Raw genomic sequence first — 15054 nt, forward strand, 5'->3', positions numbered from 1 at the left:
TTTGTAATTGTGTTCTTGTTCAAAATGAATTAGATTTGAATTGATGTATTTTATTGTTTTTAATTTTGTTTTTTGTTTTTTAATTTTGTTAAAATTGATTAATAATTTTTTTATATTTAGAAGCTGACATGACATTTTTTAAATGCTAATTAAAATTTTTTATTATTTTTTAATTAGTCACGTCTGCATTTAATGTGTCAGCAATGCACTCAATTTGTCACCTAAGCAATTTCTGTTAGTGGGTTAACGGAAATTACCAAAATGGAACGCGTTAATTGATTTAGGGATTAAAAGTGGTAAAATTAAAAGGTAGGGACTAAAATGAAAAAAAAGTCAAAACGTAGGAACTAAAAGTGTATTTACGCCTAAAAAATATAGTTGTGTGAGATAAAATAAAGAGTTAAAGCCAAAAATTCCAATCCTGTAAAGGATTGTGCTGCATCACAAAGACATACCCAAAAATGAAGAAACATGAATAATAATGCATTAAAGTCAAACCATTCTATGAAAAGTCAAGAGAAGTGGAGAGAAAAAGAGTTCTATGACGCTGTCATGTTCACCTAGGCCTTAACATACGACCCAAAAATGCCAAACAACAAAAAAATGAAGAAACATGAATAATAATGCATTAAAGTCAAACCATTCTATGAAAAGTCAAGAGAAGTGGAGAGAAAAAGAGTTCTACGACGCTGTCATGTTTACCTAGGCCTTAATATCTATGAAGCACGGGTGCAGGTGCGGGTGCGGGTGCGGGTGCGGATACGGGTACGAGTGCGGGTACGGGTGCGGGACTCGGCAATTTTTGAAAAAAGTGGGTGCGGGTGCGGCGGGACTCGGCAATTAAAAAATTATTAAAAATATTTTTATTTATATTTTCTATATATTTTTACTATTAAAATATTCTTAAAAAACATATTACTAATTTACTATGCCTTGATTCACAAAACAAAGAAAGAAAAAAGCAAGAAACACAAAACACAACACAAAACCAAAAAGAAAACACAAAAGAAGCAACAAATATTCAAAATAAAATTAAGAAATGATAGATTTAGGGTTTTTGGGTCTCATTTAGAGCCGATTTCGGCTGTTGCAGCATGAATCAAGGCCTGTTTCGGCCGTTTCGGTCGCCGGCCGATACGGCCTGATACGGCCGAAACAGCCCGATTCTGGCCGAATCGGCCCGAATTTGCTTGAATCGGCGCCGCGTCGGCGCGAGTCGGCGGGAAAAATAAGATGCCACGTGGCCGACGTGGCCGGACGCCGCACCGACGCGCGAGCAGCGGCGTCCCTCGCGCGCCGGCGAGTCTCGCCGCGTCGGACGCGGGTGCGGTACCTCCGGTGCCGCGTCCGTGCATCCCAGCTTAATATACTAACTCTTCGGTTATTACACAACCATTCACCTCTTTAGTTACTATGAATGAATCTTGTGTTAGATAAGTTTCAAATTTCCTTTAGGCTCTGTTTGTGAGTTCATAAGGGAATAGAATGAAATGATCATAAGGAAATAGAAAGAAATAGAATGGAATGGAATGGAATGTATTTAAGTAAGGGAAATGAATGGAATAAAGTTAAGTAACTTTGATTGAATGTTTTAAAATAAAGGAATGGAAATAAATGAAAATGAATGGAATGTAAGTAATATTGTTTGGGAGCAACATGGAGGGAATTGAATGAAATCAATTTATGACAATATTACTATTAGATCCCTATTTTAAAATAAATGGTTGATATATAGGGGTATTTTGAGAGTTTTAGTAAAAAAATCATTAAATCTAATTTCATTCCATCTTATTCCTCCCAATTTCGGGAAGAATGAAAATTTGAAGTTTTAAAAGAATAGAGAGGAATGAGTGTTTCCTCCTACCCATTCTATTCCCTCCTAAACTCCCAAACAAGGGAATGAGCTTTTCATTCCCTCCATTAAAACTTCCAAACAAGAGAAGTGAATAATGTTCTAAATTATTCTTTTTATTCATTTCATTCCATTCCATTCCCTCCTCCCAAACGAGGCCTTAGCCTGAACGAAGAAAATAATTGTTTTAGTCGCAGTTAAGGACATATGTTGACTAAACTTGATTTTTTTTTTTTTTTTGGAGAGAGGACTAAACTTGATTGGTTGCACTTTCTTAACTCTTTCGATCATATGGAAGCGGCTTAACGTGGCATAATTCGTCAAAAACCAACCAATAAACAATAGTGCTTTTTTTGGGCTAAAAAAGGTTAGCTGAAACTTTAGCAACAAAGAGCAAAAGTTACAAATCTCATGAAAAATGGCGCACAATTTATTTCACGAATCCTCATAATTTGTAAGTGACCCAAACCCACATAATGAAATCCATATATCGGGTCCATAGAAAAGCCTAAATAAGCCCTATCATAACTTCTAAACCATGCTTTAAAGAATACAATATATTACAAATTATATATATATAGTGGGCACACAAATAATCAAGCCTTGTTTTGCATCGGACTTGTAGGATCTTCACAAAAATGGTTGTTTAATGACTTTTCCTATTATTTCCCCATAATCCACTACTAAAAAAATATGTTCACTTCTTAAAACATCTCATATACATAAGCAAAAATAAGAGAAGGGGTCAAATTTATCCGATAGTATGGAAAATGTAAATAACAATTTAGTCAAAAAAATGACATGGTTTACCAAGAGTTTGTAAACACCTCCTAACATTTTTAACAAATATATTTAAGGTTCAAATCCTTCCCAATTATCAAATTATATATATAATCCACACTAAAGAATATATTGCATTCCAACATATCGACCAAAGAAATTAAATCAAAACTTATGTTAGGGGTATGTTTTAGAGAACAAAATAGAAATTACTCCAAACTTTGAAATTATAATTTAGTTTATTATCTTTGTAAAAACTTGTTAATTATTAATTTATTATATATTTTTGGTCTGTATATAGAGAAATAATTGTGGAAGTAAGGTATTAAAGGATTTTTTTTTTTCAAAAATACACTGAATCTCACAAATTTTCGTTAGTTAGCATGTTTTCAAAACAATTTAGCAAATCAACATCTCAAGCGCAAATGACTCAATTTTGTTGTGCTAAATCGAGTGTGATAAACTCGAGTTCTGTGGAACTCAAGTCTTTAAGACTTGATTTCCCTGAGAGACCAAAGACTTAGACAAGAAAAACAACGAACCTGAACCTAAAAGACCCAGGCAAGAAAACAACGAATTAGAGGAAAACCTTTGCCTAGAGCTTCATCACCACCGCCGTCGCCTCCTCGTAGAACCTTCGTCGTTGCTACCTAGGTTCAGTCTAGGCTAAACGGTTTGGGTTAGGGAGATCTGGGTGTATGGGGTTTGCCTTCTTCGTGGTTTCTGTTTGGGTTTGATATTTCCAGTTTGTTCATTCTTCGTGGTTTGTTGTTTCTTTGTGTTTCTTGTTTGGGTTTCTTCTTTGTGTTTCTTATGGTTTGTTTTTCTTCTTTTCTTTGTGCTATGTAGTTTAGGTTTCTTTGGCTTTGTTTGATCTAGTTATGGAACTTGAGTTTGTAATGCTCGATTTCCACGCATAGAACTCGAGTTCATTATACTTGATTTAGCACAACAAAATTGATTCCTTTGCACTCGAGATATTAGTTTGCTAAATAGTTTTGAAAACATGCTAACTAATGAAATTGTTTGAGTTTTAGGGTTTGTTTTGATATCACTTATTTTACTGAAACTGAAAACTTATTGTTGAAAGTACTATAGATAAAGTTAAAAGTTAGTTGAAATAGTATAGTGGGGTCCATGAATAATACCAAAAGAGAAATGATACGTTCACAACATTTTCACAACAAATCTTAAGTGGCAGGTTGTTATTGTTAGAGCAAAAATGTAATTTTAGTGTTAGGTTCAAATTTGAACTAATAACAACTAATCACCTGTGATTTGTTGTAAAAATGTTGTGGACGTAACATCTCTCAATACCAAAAAATACAGTAGAGAGTTTCACACACATATACACTTAGATTAGATTATAATAGAAATTCTATCCGGTATAAATAAATAAATAAATATATATATATAAAATTTTAGGAACTATATTGAAATAATTTAAATTTTTCATCATGTTTAGTGTTATTTTGGAAAAAAAAAATCCAGGTATCAAACGCAGCTAGAAAGGCCCAAAACCCTGAACCCTATAGTCAAAAACTCAAGCTCAAGCGTAACGACGTGACCAAACAAGGAGACTCCCTCCTATTCCCACGTAACTAGAGAGTGAAAATGAGAAGGGTTAACGTTAACGGAGTCGCCGTCCTCGTTGGCCGAGCAATCGGAGGCGGAGCCACCGCCGCGTCAGCCAATCGGCACCGAGTCCTTCAAGCGGCGCTGTACGGCACGTACTCAAATGGCAACTCCGAGCGCTTTGGCCTGTGGTCACGGTCAGCTCCTCCCTCTGTCACAAACGGTGGTGTCGCAGGGTCTATGTTCTTCTCCACGGCGGCCACGTCTCTGGCTCAGGACCACGCGCACGCGCACGTGCACTCTCACACGCACAAGTTCTCACCCAAAGACGTGGTTCTTTACCAGTACGAAGCCTGCCCTTTCTGCAACAAAGTTAAAGGTATAAATCAAAATTCAATTTGCTGATTATACGGTGCGTTTTGATTACTAGTAGTAGCTTAATTTCACATCTTTGTAGAAACAATCAATGTTGCTCTATAAGTATTATTATTGATTAGCTGAGAAAATGAGTATTTGTTATTTGCTTTTTGGTGAAATGAACTTTGGTTTCAGTCTTTATACAATAAGTTTAATTCGGTATTTTACGTCTCTGTTGGAAACACTAGGAGGTGCCAATCGAGCTAATTGAATCTTTTGAATTTTGATTTGTTAACACTTAACAGGAACAATAGATATACATTTCCTCTCCATTTGCTTTGACAGAAAACATTTTTCGGAAAATATCTTGGTTTTTTATTTTGTGTGTGTGTGTGTGTTCAGTGGTGACTTTGAAAACAATGTTGAAACCATTTGCAATGTGGATGTTATCTGTGTTAGGTTGTTGAGTATTTGACATTCTAGAAACTGTTTTCAGCTATATTGGGCAATAGAAAATGTTTTCCGTTTACTTGTGCGTGGACAAACTACTAGAAAATGCAGAGAACATTCCGTTTGATGATCTTTTCTGGCTAAAAATACAGCTGATATGGTTGTTTATTGATAGAAACGCACTTAAATAATAAAATAACGGAACCCTCAGCAAAAAAAAAAAAAAATGCTATGTTAGTGTGATTTTCAGGAAATTAAGAATGGATGGGCAAGTCATTAACAATATAATTTTGAAACAAATTCCACTAAGATGTAGTACTTTGATAGTTTTATACTTTTTATATATTTATTTATTTGGAGTTTGGTATTCTTTCAGCGTTCTTGGATTATTACAAAATTCCATATGGAGTAGTGGAGGTTAATCCCATCAACAAAAAGGAGATCAAGTGGTCTGATTACAAGAAAGTGCCTATACTCAAGGTTGATGGTGAACAGATGGTTGATTCTTCAGGTTTTGCTTGATTTCCTATTTATATTGTTTGCGATTTAAGTGCAAATTTAAGGCTATCACCAAAGTTCTTTTCTTATATCTTGTGGTTGTTTTCGTTAATTTAGCTTGTTTTACTTGTGCAGACATAATTGATAAACTGTTCCAAAAACTTCATCCTGATAATCCTGTTGCAAATGGTGATGAAGAAACAAAGTGGCGTGGGTATGGTGGTTTATCTTTTGATTGTTCTACTTTCTCAGTTTTTGAATTTCTTAGTTTCTTCTGCAAATTACTTTGTAATAGATTTCAGAGCCGAGGACTGATTTGTAGGTACTATAAGCAAGAGTTTTGCGTAATTGAGTTCTTAATTCTTATATGAATTGTGTGCTACTGTTATTCTAAATGTTGCTGCATTTAAAGTCATAATTTTTTGTAGTGTAAATATCCTTTGACATAGATGAATTGATGACATGCTGTTATTGAAAATGTTAGGTGGGTGGATAATCACTTGGTACATGTTTTATCTCCAAACATATATCGAACTACTTCTGAAGCTATCGAATCATTTGACTATATCACCACTCACGGTACGTTTATCAAATTAATCTCACATCTCACATTAATTCAATTTATGGTTCCATTCCCCCTCCCCCCCCCCCCCCTTTTCCCTCTTAATATATAATATAACACCAGAAAGCATGGTAGTTTGCTGCTTGTGATCCATCATAGATTTTTTCTTTGTAACTTCTATTTTATCACATAGAAATGGTGTTAAATTAGTTTTATAGTTGTTAATTGCTTTGGACGTGAAAAGCAAACATCAACCATGATCTCTCTCTCTCCCCGTTGTTTTTCCATGAAAAGGTATTTGGAAGGTTAAGGCACCCTGTCGTGTCTCTTTCTTTGTTTGAACAGTCTCATGGGATAGGATTCTCATGGGAGATAACTTGCGGGTTAGGGGCTTTGATTTCGTTGACTAGTGCATTATGTGTCGTTCTTGTGGGGAGACAATGGATCATTTGTTGTTACACTGTGAAAAGGTTTATCTACTTTGGAGCTTTGTCTTTGGAACTTTTAGGATTTCATGGGTTCCCTCATGTTCGGTGACAGATTTTCTAATTGGTTGGTGGAATTAGTTAGGGAAGCATTCATCTTACATTTGAAATTTAGTTCCATTGTGTTTGATGTGGTGTATTTGGAGGGAATGCAATTGGCGGACTTTTGAGGACTTGGATAAATCTGATGACCACCTGCTCGCTCTCTTTTCTGGTTCCCTTTTTGATTGGTCTAGGGCTTGGGGACTCACGTCTAATGATTATCTCCCTTTGTTCCTTAGCTATCTCTTTCTTTGTAATTAGTGCTTCTTTTATGTATTTGCTTTTCTCTCTTTTTTTGTACTTTTTGATATGCTTTGTGCTACTTTGCATTTAGCAGTTTTTTGAATATACATTTTTCTTATTTAACAAAAAAAAAAAAAAATTTATGTAACAAGGTAACTTGCAATTCACTTGTTACTCGTTGGAATTTTTCACCTTTGTCTAATGTGGGAATTGTTTTGAATTTGTATAGACTTAAGTTGCTCACGGTAGTGAGGCAGTCTTTGAGCATGATTGTGATGTGTTAAACCACCGAATATGGTATTTGTCACTGTCAGGACTGAATTTGTTACACTATGATTTAAACATTGACCTAGTTAGAGAAGGGTGATGCATCATTTGTAAGGGCCACCCAGAAGCAATTCATATGAGAATTAGTTAAGTGTATTTACATCTTAATATTGGTAAATATAACAAGTGAGGAGACTAGAAATTGGTGTAATGAATATTCTGATGTATCTTCTTAAAGCATCTTTTGAAAGCACCCCTCTACTTAAACAAGCAAATTTTAGTTGCAATCAGCATTGCTTTATTCTCCACATTAAATTCAATTCACTAGGGACCAGGTTTTGCTAAGACTTTAGATCTTAGACCTATTTAGGAATTTCAATACAATTCTATGCTTTTTCAACAACTCCACCCAGATAAGAAAAGGCACAAATCTCTGACGCAGGACCGTTAAGAAAGTTCAGCACTATACTAGGTTTCTTGATACATTCTTGAATAAGGAGTGATGTTTAAGAGTTTAGGTTAGAAGAGAATGAATGTTGACGGCTGTTTGGGGCTGAAACGGGAGGATAAATAGAAAATAACATAAATAAAACACTAAGCAATCACACCTAGGTCTTCCTAAGCATCATACTTAGGGTTCCTTGGCATCACACCTCGGACAAGTTTGCATCACACAAACAAAGCTTAAAATAAGCAGCTGAATTTTATTAATCAAAATATTCTGCCATAACATTACTACAAAAGAGCCCTTTATATAGAGGCTATAGTTATCCTTTTTCTGGTAGGACTTGGACTCTAAATAACCTATTCCTATAATGAATATGAATACTAATAATAATTAAATAAAAGACTTAATAATAGGTAAACATTATATAAGACTCATGGGCCTTTGGTACAGCCAAGGACAGTACATTCCAGATTTCTAGAAATTATCAAATTGCCCTTATTCTAATAAACCTTAATTAAAACTGATCTAGCAGCTTCTCAACCTAAAAGACTCAATACTAATAACTAAAATGACCTATCAAAGGTGCAAAGAAGGTACGGCATCAAAACTAGACCACAATTCTTGAATCTTTGCATATTTAATCTTCTTTTTCCTTGAGCTCTTCCTTGTCCTCATCAATCTCACTATAATTCGGAGAAACCTTTTTATTACGTGGCAATAACATTTTTGCACTTGTTAGGGTTTTCCTAAATATGCCTGATCCAATCAAATATTTCTTTGCCTTGGTATGAGCAAAAAAGTATTGTGCTTGATTTACTCAGGCATGAAATTGCTATATAGAAAGGCCAGTTTCCAGAAGAAATGAATTTTAACATATTTATTTGAATTGGTGAGCTTTTGAATAAGATAATAGCTCTGCACTTGTCTCTTATACCTTCTCCACCCATTTTTACCACAGCTCTTGACTCAGTTTTGCCCCAGTGAGTAGTGACTTTCAATGTTCTGTAGGATATCCGTAACCCAAGCTTTGGCCAACACAATTACGCCCTCTGTAATTGAGCTCATACCTTCAACCCAATTTAACAGCAAAGGTCTATGGACTACTGCTACGCACATAGCTCCGGGGTTTATTTGCTCTGTCATACATGATATTGAGGGGGGGGGGGGTCTTGTGGCCCTTAAATCTGATTTAGACAATTATAAATTAATTAATTAAAAAGACTTGGCTTTAATAAGATTCAAAACAAAGTAATTTTTTTAGTTTAATTGACACATTACTTATCAATAAAAAAAAAATTCTGATTTAGACAAAGTCTATCGTGGATTATCTCAATTCTCAAATTTTGCATCAAACTTCACAATCATTAGAGGTTAGTTTCCTAATGACCTTGTTTATTTGGTCCTATTTTTGTCCAGTCCTCTGTAAAGTAAAGTTGCATGGTCCTTTAAAACTCAAGGAGATATTAGGCAGAGAGATCCATTCACCCTATTAGACTAGAGAGAACATATGTAACCCATGAAATTTCTCTCCAAGGCTTGAAGTCTAACAGAAGGGCACTCATATTAGTCATCTGACTAGCTGCTGCTTTTTGCACATTTCTGTTCATCAAGCCAGGTTTACTGTCAATTGTTGGATAAATCTTTATCCATTCTGCTTGTCAATCCTTTCAAGACCATGCTGTAGAATGTATGAAGGAGTTTCAGTGTTCTTTGCTATATTTTGATTGTTGTCTTATATTTATATATATCAGAGTCCAAGTTATTAACCTCACTGATAACCTCTGCAGATAGAACTTCCTGAATTTAATGTAGGACATGAATTAACTACTTTCAAGAAACCGTAGAAAAGTCAATCAGGCTTTCATGCTGGAAGGCCCATTTGATGCAAGAAAAGTTACACTTGCATTCTCTAGAGAAAGAGAGAATTCACAACTTAATCTAAACTCAAATCTAAAATTCTGAAATCTACTAAATCAATCTACAATGCATGTGCATGGATATTTTAGCCCATGACTTCTTTAACTAAACCACATTTATCACATGTTAGAATACATTTGTAACATATTAATCACTTGCTAGATATAATAAAGCACGTGGGTTCTACTTCTATTTACTAACTTCTTAAAGTATAGTATGTGCATGTGTCTCTAACTGATTTTCCTTCCAATTGTCAAATACTACAAAAAACTCAGTGCATGTAGATTTAGCTACAATAGCCATATGGCACATCAAATTTTGTCATGCCATACCATTCCACATATTCCATGTGGCACATGCTGCCATGTCAGTACTCTCCATATATGCATCACCATTGCCCTTCTCTTGCTGGTAACCACAGCAATTCAATTTGCATTCTGTTGATTTTCTCAATCACAATCTCGTTTAGGACGTCTGTATGAATATCCCAAAACAAGGGTAGAGAGTGTATAAACCCAAATGGGATGGTGGACTTGGTTTAAAACTAACATTGCTTTGTATGATTTGTCATTCCTCATCTAGAGCATTTATAATTTTGGAGCAACATCTACTTGATTTTTGTTCCAGTGTGCTTAATTTTTAACCAAAATTTGTTGAGTCTATCATCTTTCTTTAAACCAGTGACGGAGCCACTCTTGGAACATTGGGGGGTAATGGCCCCCCCCTAATTTTTTTATTATAAATTATTAGTATATATGTAGGTATTAATTTTAGCAATTTTTTTTAATAAAATTACACTTTGTCTTCCTTAACAATATCATTAATTCTTTAGAGAGTAATGCTATAGTAACAAACTTTTCTACAATATTTTCACAAACAATTAAGGTAGCAAATTCTTATTGGTTCGTATATGGAATTACCACTTACATAACTTTTTAAGTACTAGGAAATGAAGGCCCAAGCTTACTAATAACAGTGATGCCTTGTCCTTCAAACCAAGCCCAAATAATAGAATTTCAGAGAGTGGGAAAACAGTTCAGGTGCAATCCAAAACTAAGCACAAGTTTAAGGCCGAAGAGTACAAAGTACTAGAGAGATGTAATTCAAGTAGTTATTAAAAATAGTGCTCCCCCTGGGTTTGTCCGAAGGTTGGGTTCTTATGTATGAACCTTCTAGTCCTTATACAAATTCTCACTGTTTATCTTTCTCTCTCTCTCTCTCTTTTCAGGAAAAAATGTTCAACCCCTAATTTGGGAGGTCCTCTTCCCTTATATATCTTTCCTTCTTACATCAAAGCCCTCCACCTGTGTGCCTCATGGCTCTTCTCAGGATATTTGTCCCATTAGAGTTCTTTTGAAGGTGGTAGAAGGGGCTGCTAGGTGTAAAATCACTGTTCAAGTGTCACTTCTCATTAATGCAACTGATAAGGTTGTTGCAGGGCATTCAATGCGAAGGGGGGAGGTATACCTTTCCAGGAAGCTTCCTCCCACCATCTTTGCCCCCCTCATGGTCTTTTCTCTTCTCAACAGGCTTTCATGAAACTATATCCTATATCCCCTCTCATCCTCGGGTCGGTGAAGTCTTCGGGATGGATACACTTCTATGGGTGGGATTGTGCGAGATATTTCATGTTCTAATCCTCTTCGATCCTTGGACCTCCCACAATAACAATAACCACTAATCGTATTAGCACTTTATAAAAACGTTTGTAACTCTAACATTTTCATCATGTTACTATAAAAATTTATAGATGTAAAATCTAAAACAAAATATACAAGCCTAGAAAATTAGCCCAACAATAAAAATTACCAATAGAAAAAAAATAAATAAATAAACCCAATCAACCAATTTTACTCAAAACAAACAACTCGGCCCTTTAAAAATATTTTAACAAACTAATTTTGTCCTTACCCAGCAATACACATTAAAGACACTAAAAAAAAAAACCCTCATAGCTAAACAATAGATCTAGAGGCCGGAATTGTAGCACACAGTCAGTAGCAAAGCTGCCCTCCTAAATTCAGCCTGGCTCTGTCCCTGCTTTAAACCCTAAAATTGATTAAGTTAATGTTAGACTGAAATCTAGCACTCAACCCAGTTGTCTTGTACTAGGGTTGGCTACTCACAGTTCTCCTTTGAACACCAACGGTAGATAGGATTTGAGAATTGAATTCTAAACACAACTTATATACCATATGAATCTGCAAACCTAGCCCTTGGGACCTTCTTCACCCAAGGATGTGATGAGTTGACATCAAGGTGCCAAACAACTCTGTTGGTAAGAGCTCTTGGTAGTTGCCAAACTGTTTTCCCCAGCGTACCTATGATCGATTGAGCTAGAGCCCTTCCACACGGGACTCCCAAATTGCCATGGCCTACTTTAGCCTCTGTTCAGCACGTGAAGAAAGTAACAAGCTAGAAAAGGCCTATACATTTTCTTAGTAAAGGTTACTGAATCCTGATTGATTATAGTGACGGTTTCATTTTGATAGGAGTAGGTGCTTGCTGGGGCAGGGCACTCTTCATTCAGTTCTGACTTGCTGTTTGCTCCATTCTCTTGTTTAAGTTGGTGTCAAATTTAACCAATCAAAAAAAGAGTTGATGTTAATTTTTTAGCTAATGACCATAATTCAATGATTATGCAGGCAATTTCAGTTTCACTGAGAGGATAATAGCAAAGTATGCTGGAGCAGCAGCTATGTATTTTGTGGCAAAGAACTTAAAGAAGAAACACAACATCACAAATGAACGAGCAGCGTTGTATGAAGCTGCTGAAACATGGGTGGATGCTCTGAAGGGCCGGAAATTTCTTGGTCTGTTTAACTGACATCATGATGTAGTTAAATTAACAGAATGTGGTATTTGTTAGAATTAACTTTGATATTTCTTATCTTAAACAGGAGGGTCAAATCCTAATTTAGCTGATCTTGCTGTCTTTGGTGTTCTGAGGCCCATCCGACACCTCAAGTCTGGCAAAGATATGGTACAGCATACACGGATTGGTGACTGGTATACTGGAATGGAAAGCGTAGTAGGAGAATCTTCTAGAATCAAGGCATAAGTAGAAAAGAAAAGGGTTTTTAATTGGTTGGACTCTGTTATCTGCTTCAGCCATCGGGTTTGTTGAATAAATCTTAAGTTGATATGCAACTAATAAACTATTACTACAGGAAATTCTGAAGAAAAATGCAAACTCTTTTTCAGTAGACTGGCAGAGGTTTAATATCTGGTGTTGTGAACAAGTTATGGCCATATTGATACTTTCTGTTTTTGGTAGCTACAGTACATATTTACTTGAGAAAGATCTTCCTTATGTTTTAACTAGCGCTTTGAAAATGTGTACACAAAACAGATTGATAGTAGCCTAGAAGGTTGAAAGGCAGGTTTGCATGGCAAATATGGCTAGGGTATCGGGATGAGTTCACATAATTCTCAGGTTACTCAAACCCTTTTCGGAGGGCAGTGGTGCTTGTGCTACCGCAAATATTATATTTTATGTTTTACTGTCTTAACTCTTTAATAAGTAGGAGCAACATGCATATGTTTCACATATCTTATAAAATTTTCTTTTACGAATAACTCCAGTTTATAGAACTCATGAAAATGTAGTTGTTCCAAAATCCTATCTAATGAACACCTCCTAACAGGTAAATAATGTTTATATAATTAACTTAAAATAAGACAAGTTCTGTTCTCTTCCTTTCTCTCCTGAGGTCACAGCTCACTTGTTAAGGGGGGAAAAAGATATAAAGACAAGTTCAAACAAAATGGAACCATCTCTATACAAATATTATGATAAAACTAATAGTTATTTTTCTGGTTCATAGGAGGTGCATCCAAAGTAGGAGATAATATAGAGATGGTTCATTGGGGTAAAACTGGTGCATACAACAGTTTTACCCCAAGTAGAGTTAAATTTCTGAGATAACCTCTTTTTTCCTTCTTTTTTTTTTTGGCTGAGGACCTTTTCTTTCCTTCTAAATACTACTCTTCTGCTATAAGAAATATTTGATATTCGATTTTAGTTTTTAAAAAATAGACAACTTTCACATCCTTGATCATTCAATGTCATCGTGCTGTGATCTCAAAAAACGAAAAAAAGCTTTTTTTTTTTTTTTCTTGAAATCTCATTTTTTGAATTTTTTTTTTTTGAGGTAGGATTCTAAAAATAATTAATATAACTGATATCTTGTTGTATGATTTTTTTAGGTAAAATCTAAAAAATTATTATTATAAGGGCAAATTACAAGTTACCCATTTGTGGTTTAAAATTTGACATTTTACTCATTTAAAGTTAGTTAAGTTAGATTTCCTTAACCCACCTCTGCTAAAAACATGGCTAAATATGCGATTTTGCTTTACTTTTATGTTTCTTCTAAAAACACAAAAACATAAAAATACAAGATTCTCTTTGGTGAAGACCCCAGTGAAGGCAATGCTCAAAAAGCTGGTACAACAAAGTCCGTCGAGGATGGCACCTGTCAGCTCGAGGTCCAGACGCTTGATGATAAGGAAGAGGAAACCCCTGTCGCCCCACAATAGTTATTTTATTTTTACTTTTGTTCAAACTTGGAAACACTTGGGCGAACAGTACCTTTGTTAATTTTATCTATCGTCTGTCGTAGGCTTTTATGTAGACATTCCTTTATAACATTTTGGTTCTGTTTTATAATAAAAAAGAATCTAGTGAAACACTTACATTATGGGATTTCAAATCATAGATAATTAACTTAAATTTTGGTCAAATCTCAAGTGAGTAAGTCAAATTTTAAACCACATGTAGGCAACTTAAATTTCAGTCAAACCACATGTAAGTAAGTCATAATTTGCCTTTAATATAATTAAAAGCGATAAATAATGTGTTCAAGTTGTCTCCAATTTTTTTTTTTTATTTTAAAAAAAAGACGATGTTGCTTACTATTTTTCCCAAACCACGTAAAAATGTGAACTTTCTAATACTTTTTATTACACCCTTTTTATTAAGAATGTTTTAAGGACATATAAACATTCTAATACTATTTCAATTTTCATGGAAGATATCACCTATATACAGAATACATAATTCCTACAATAGACCAATAATATAGTGTTAAAAAATTAAGGACACATTCATACCAAGTGTCCGTTTGGCAAAAACTATTTTTGTCAATTTATTGCTTATTTTTGTTATTATTCATGAGTTTCAATGAATTTTTTGAGTACTATTTATAGATCTCACTATATTATTTCAGCTAACTTTTTATCTTTATCTACAATATTTTCTGCAAAAAGTTTATAATTTGCAAAATAAACTAATTCCAAACGGACCCTAAGTCAACAAGTCGACATGTCACCCAAAACATATGAGTCTCTCTATTGAAACAACAAAATCTCAAATTTTCACAACAAACTGAAGTGTCTAGTTCTTTTTTTTCTGTCAAAAAAAGTTCATCACAAATCAAAATAAAATAAAATAAAATTACACTTTTAACCCTCAAACTCAAATAAAGGTTATTGTGAAAGTTTTATTAGATATTGTTGTGCTCATAAGCAAAAATAAACAGCAATCTCTCTTGCCTACTATAGGTTTTAGCCTCCA

At 34.7% G+C, this 15054-nt stretch overlaps 1 protein-coding gene across 1 annotated transcript; it reads left to right on the forward strand.

Annotated features, from left to right (window-relative positions):
* The first annotated feature begins 4095 nt into the window (after positions 1 to 4095).
* Positions 4096 to 12797, forward strand: LOC142626205 (uncharacterized). Its single transcript, XM_075800003.1, has 6 exons — positions 4096 to 4586; positions 5391 to 5525; positions 5648 to 5726; positions 5997 to 6091; positions 12122 to 12289; positions 12377 to 12797. Exons 1-6 carry the CDS (start codon positions 4247 to 4249, stop codon positions 12535 to 12537), a joined length of 978 nt encoding a protein of 325 aa, XP_075656118.1. The 5' UTR covers positions 4096 to 4246; the 3' UTR covers positions 12538 to 12797.
* Positions 12798 to 15054: the final 2257 nt, after the last annotated feature.

Source organism: Castanea sativa, chromosome 1 (assembly GCF_040712315.1).
Source record: "Castanea sativa cultivar Marrone di Chiusa Pesio chromosome 1, ASM4071231v1".
In the NCBI taxonomy this organism is placed as follows: Eukaryota; Viridiplantae; Streptophyta; class Magnoliopsida; order Fagales; family Fagaceae; genus Castanea; species Castanea sativa.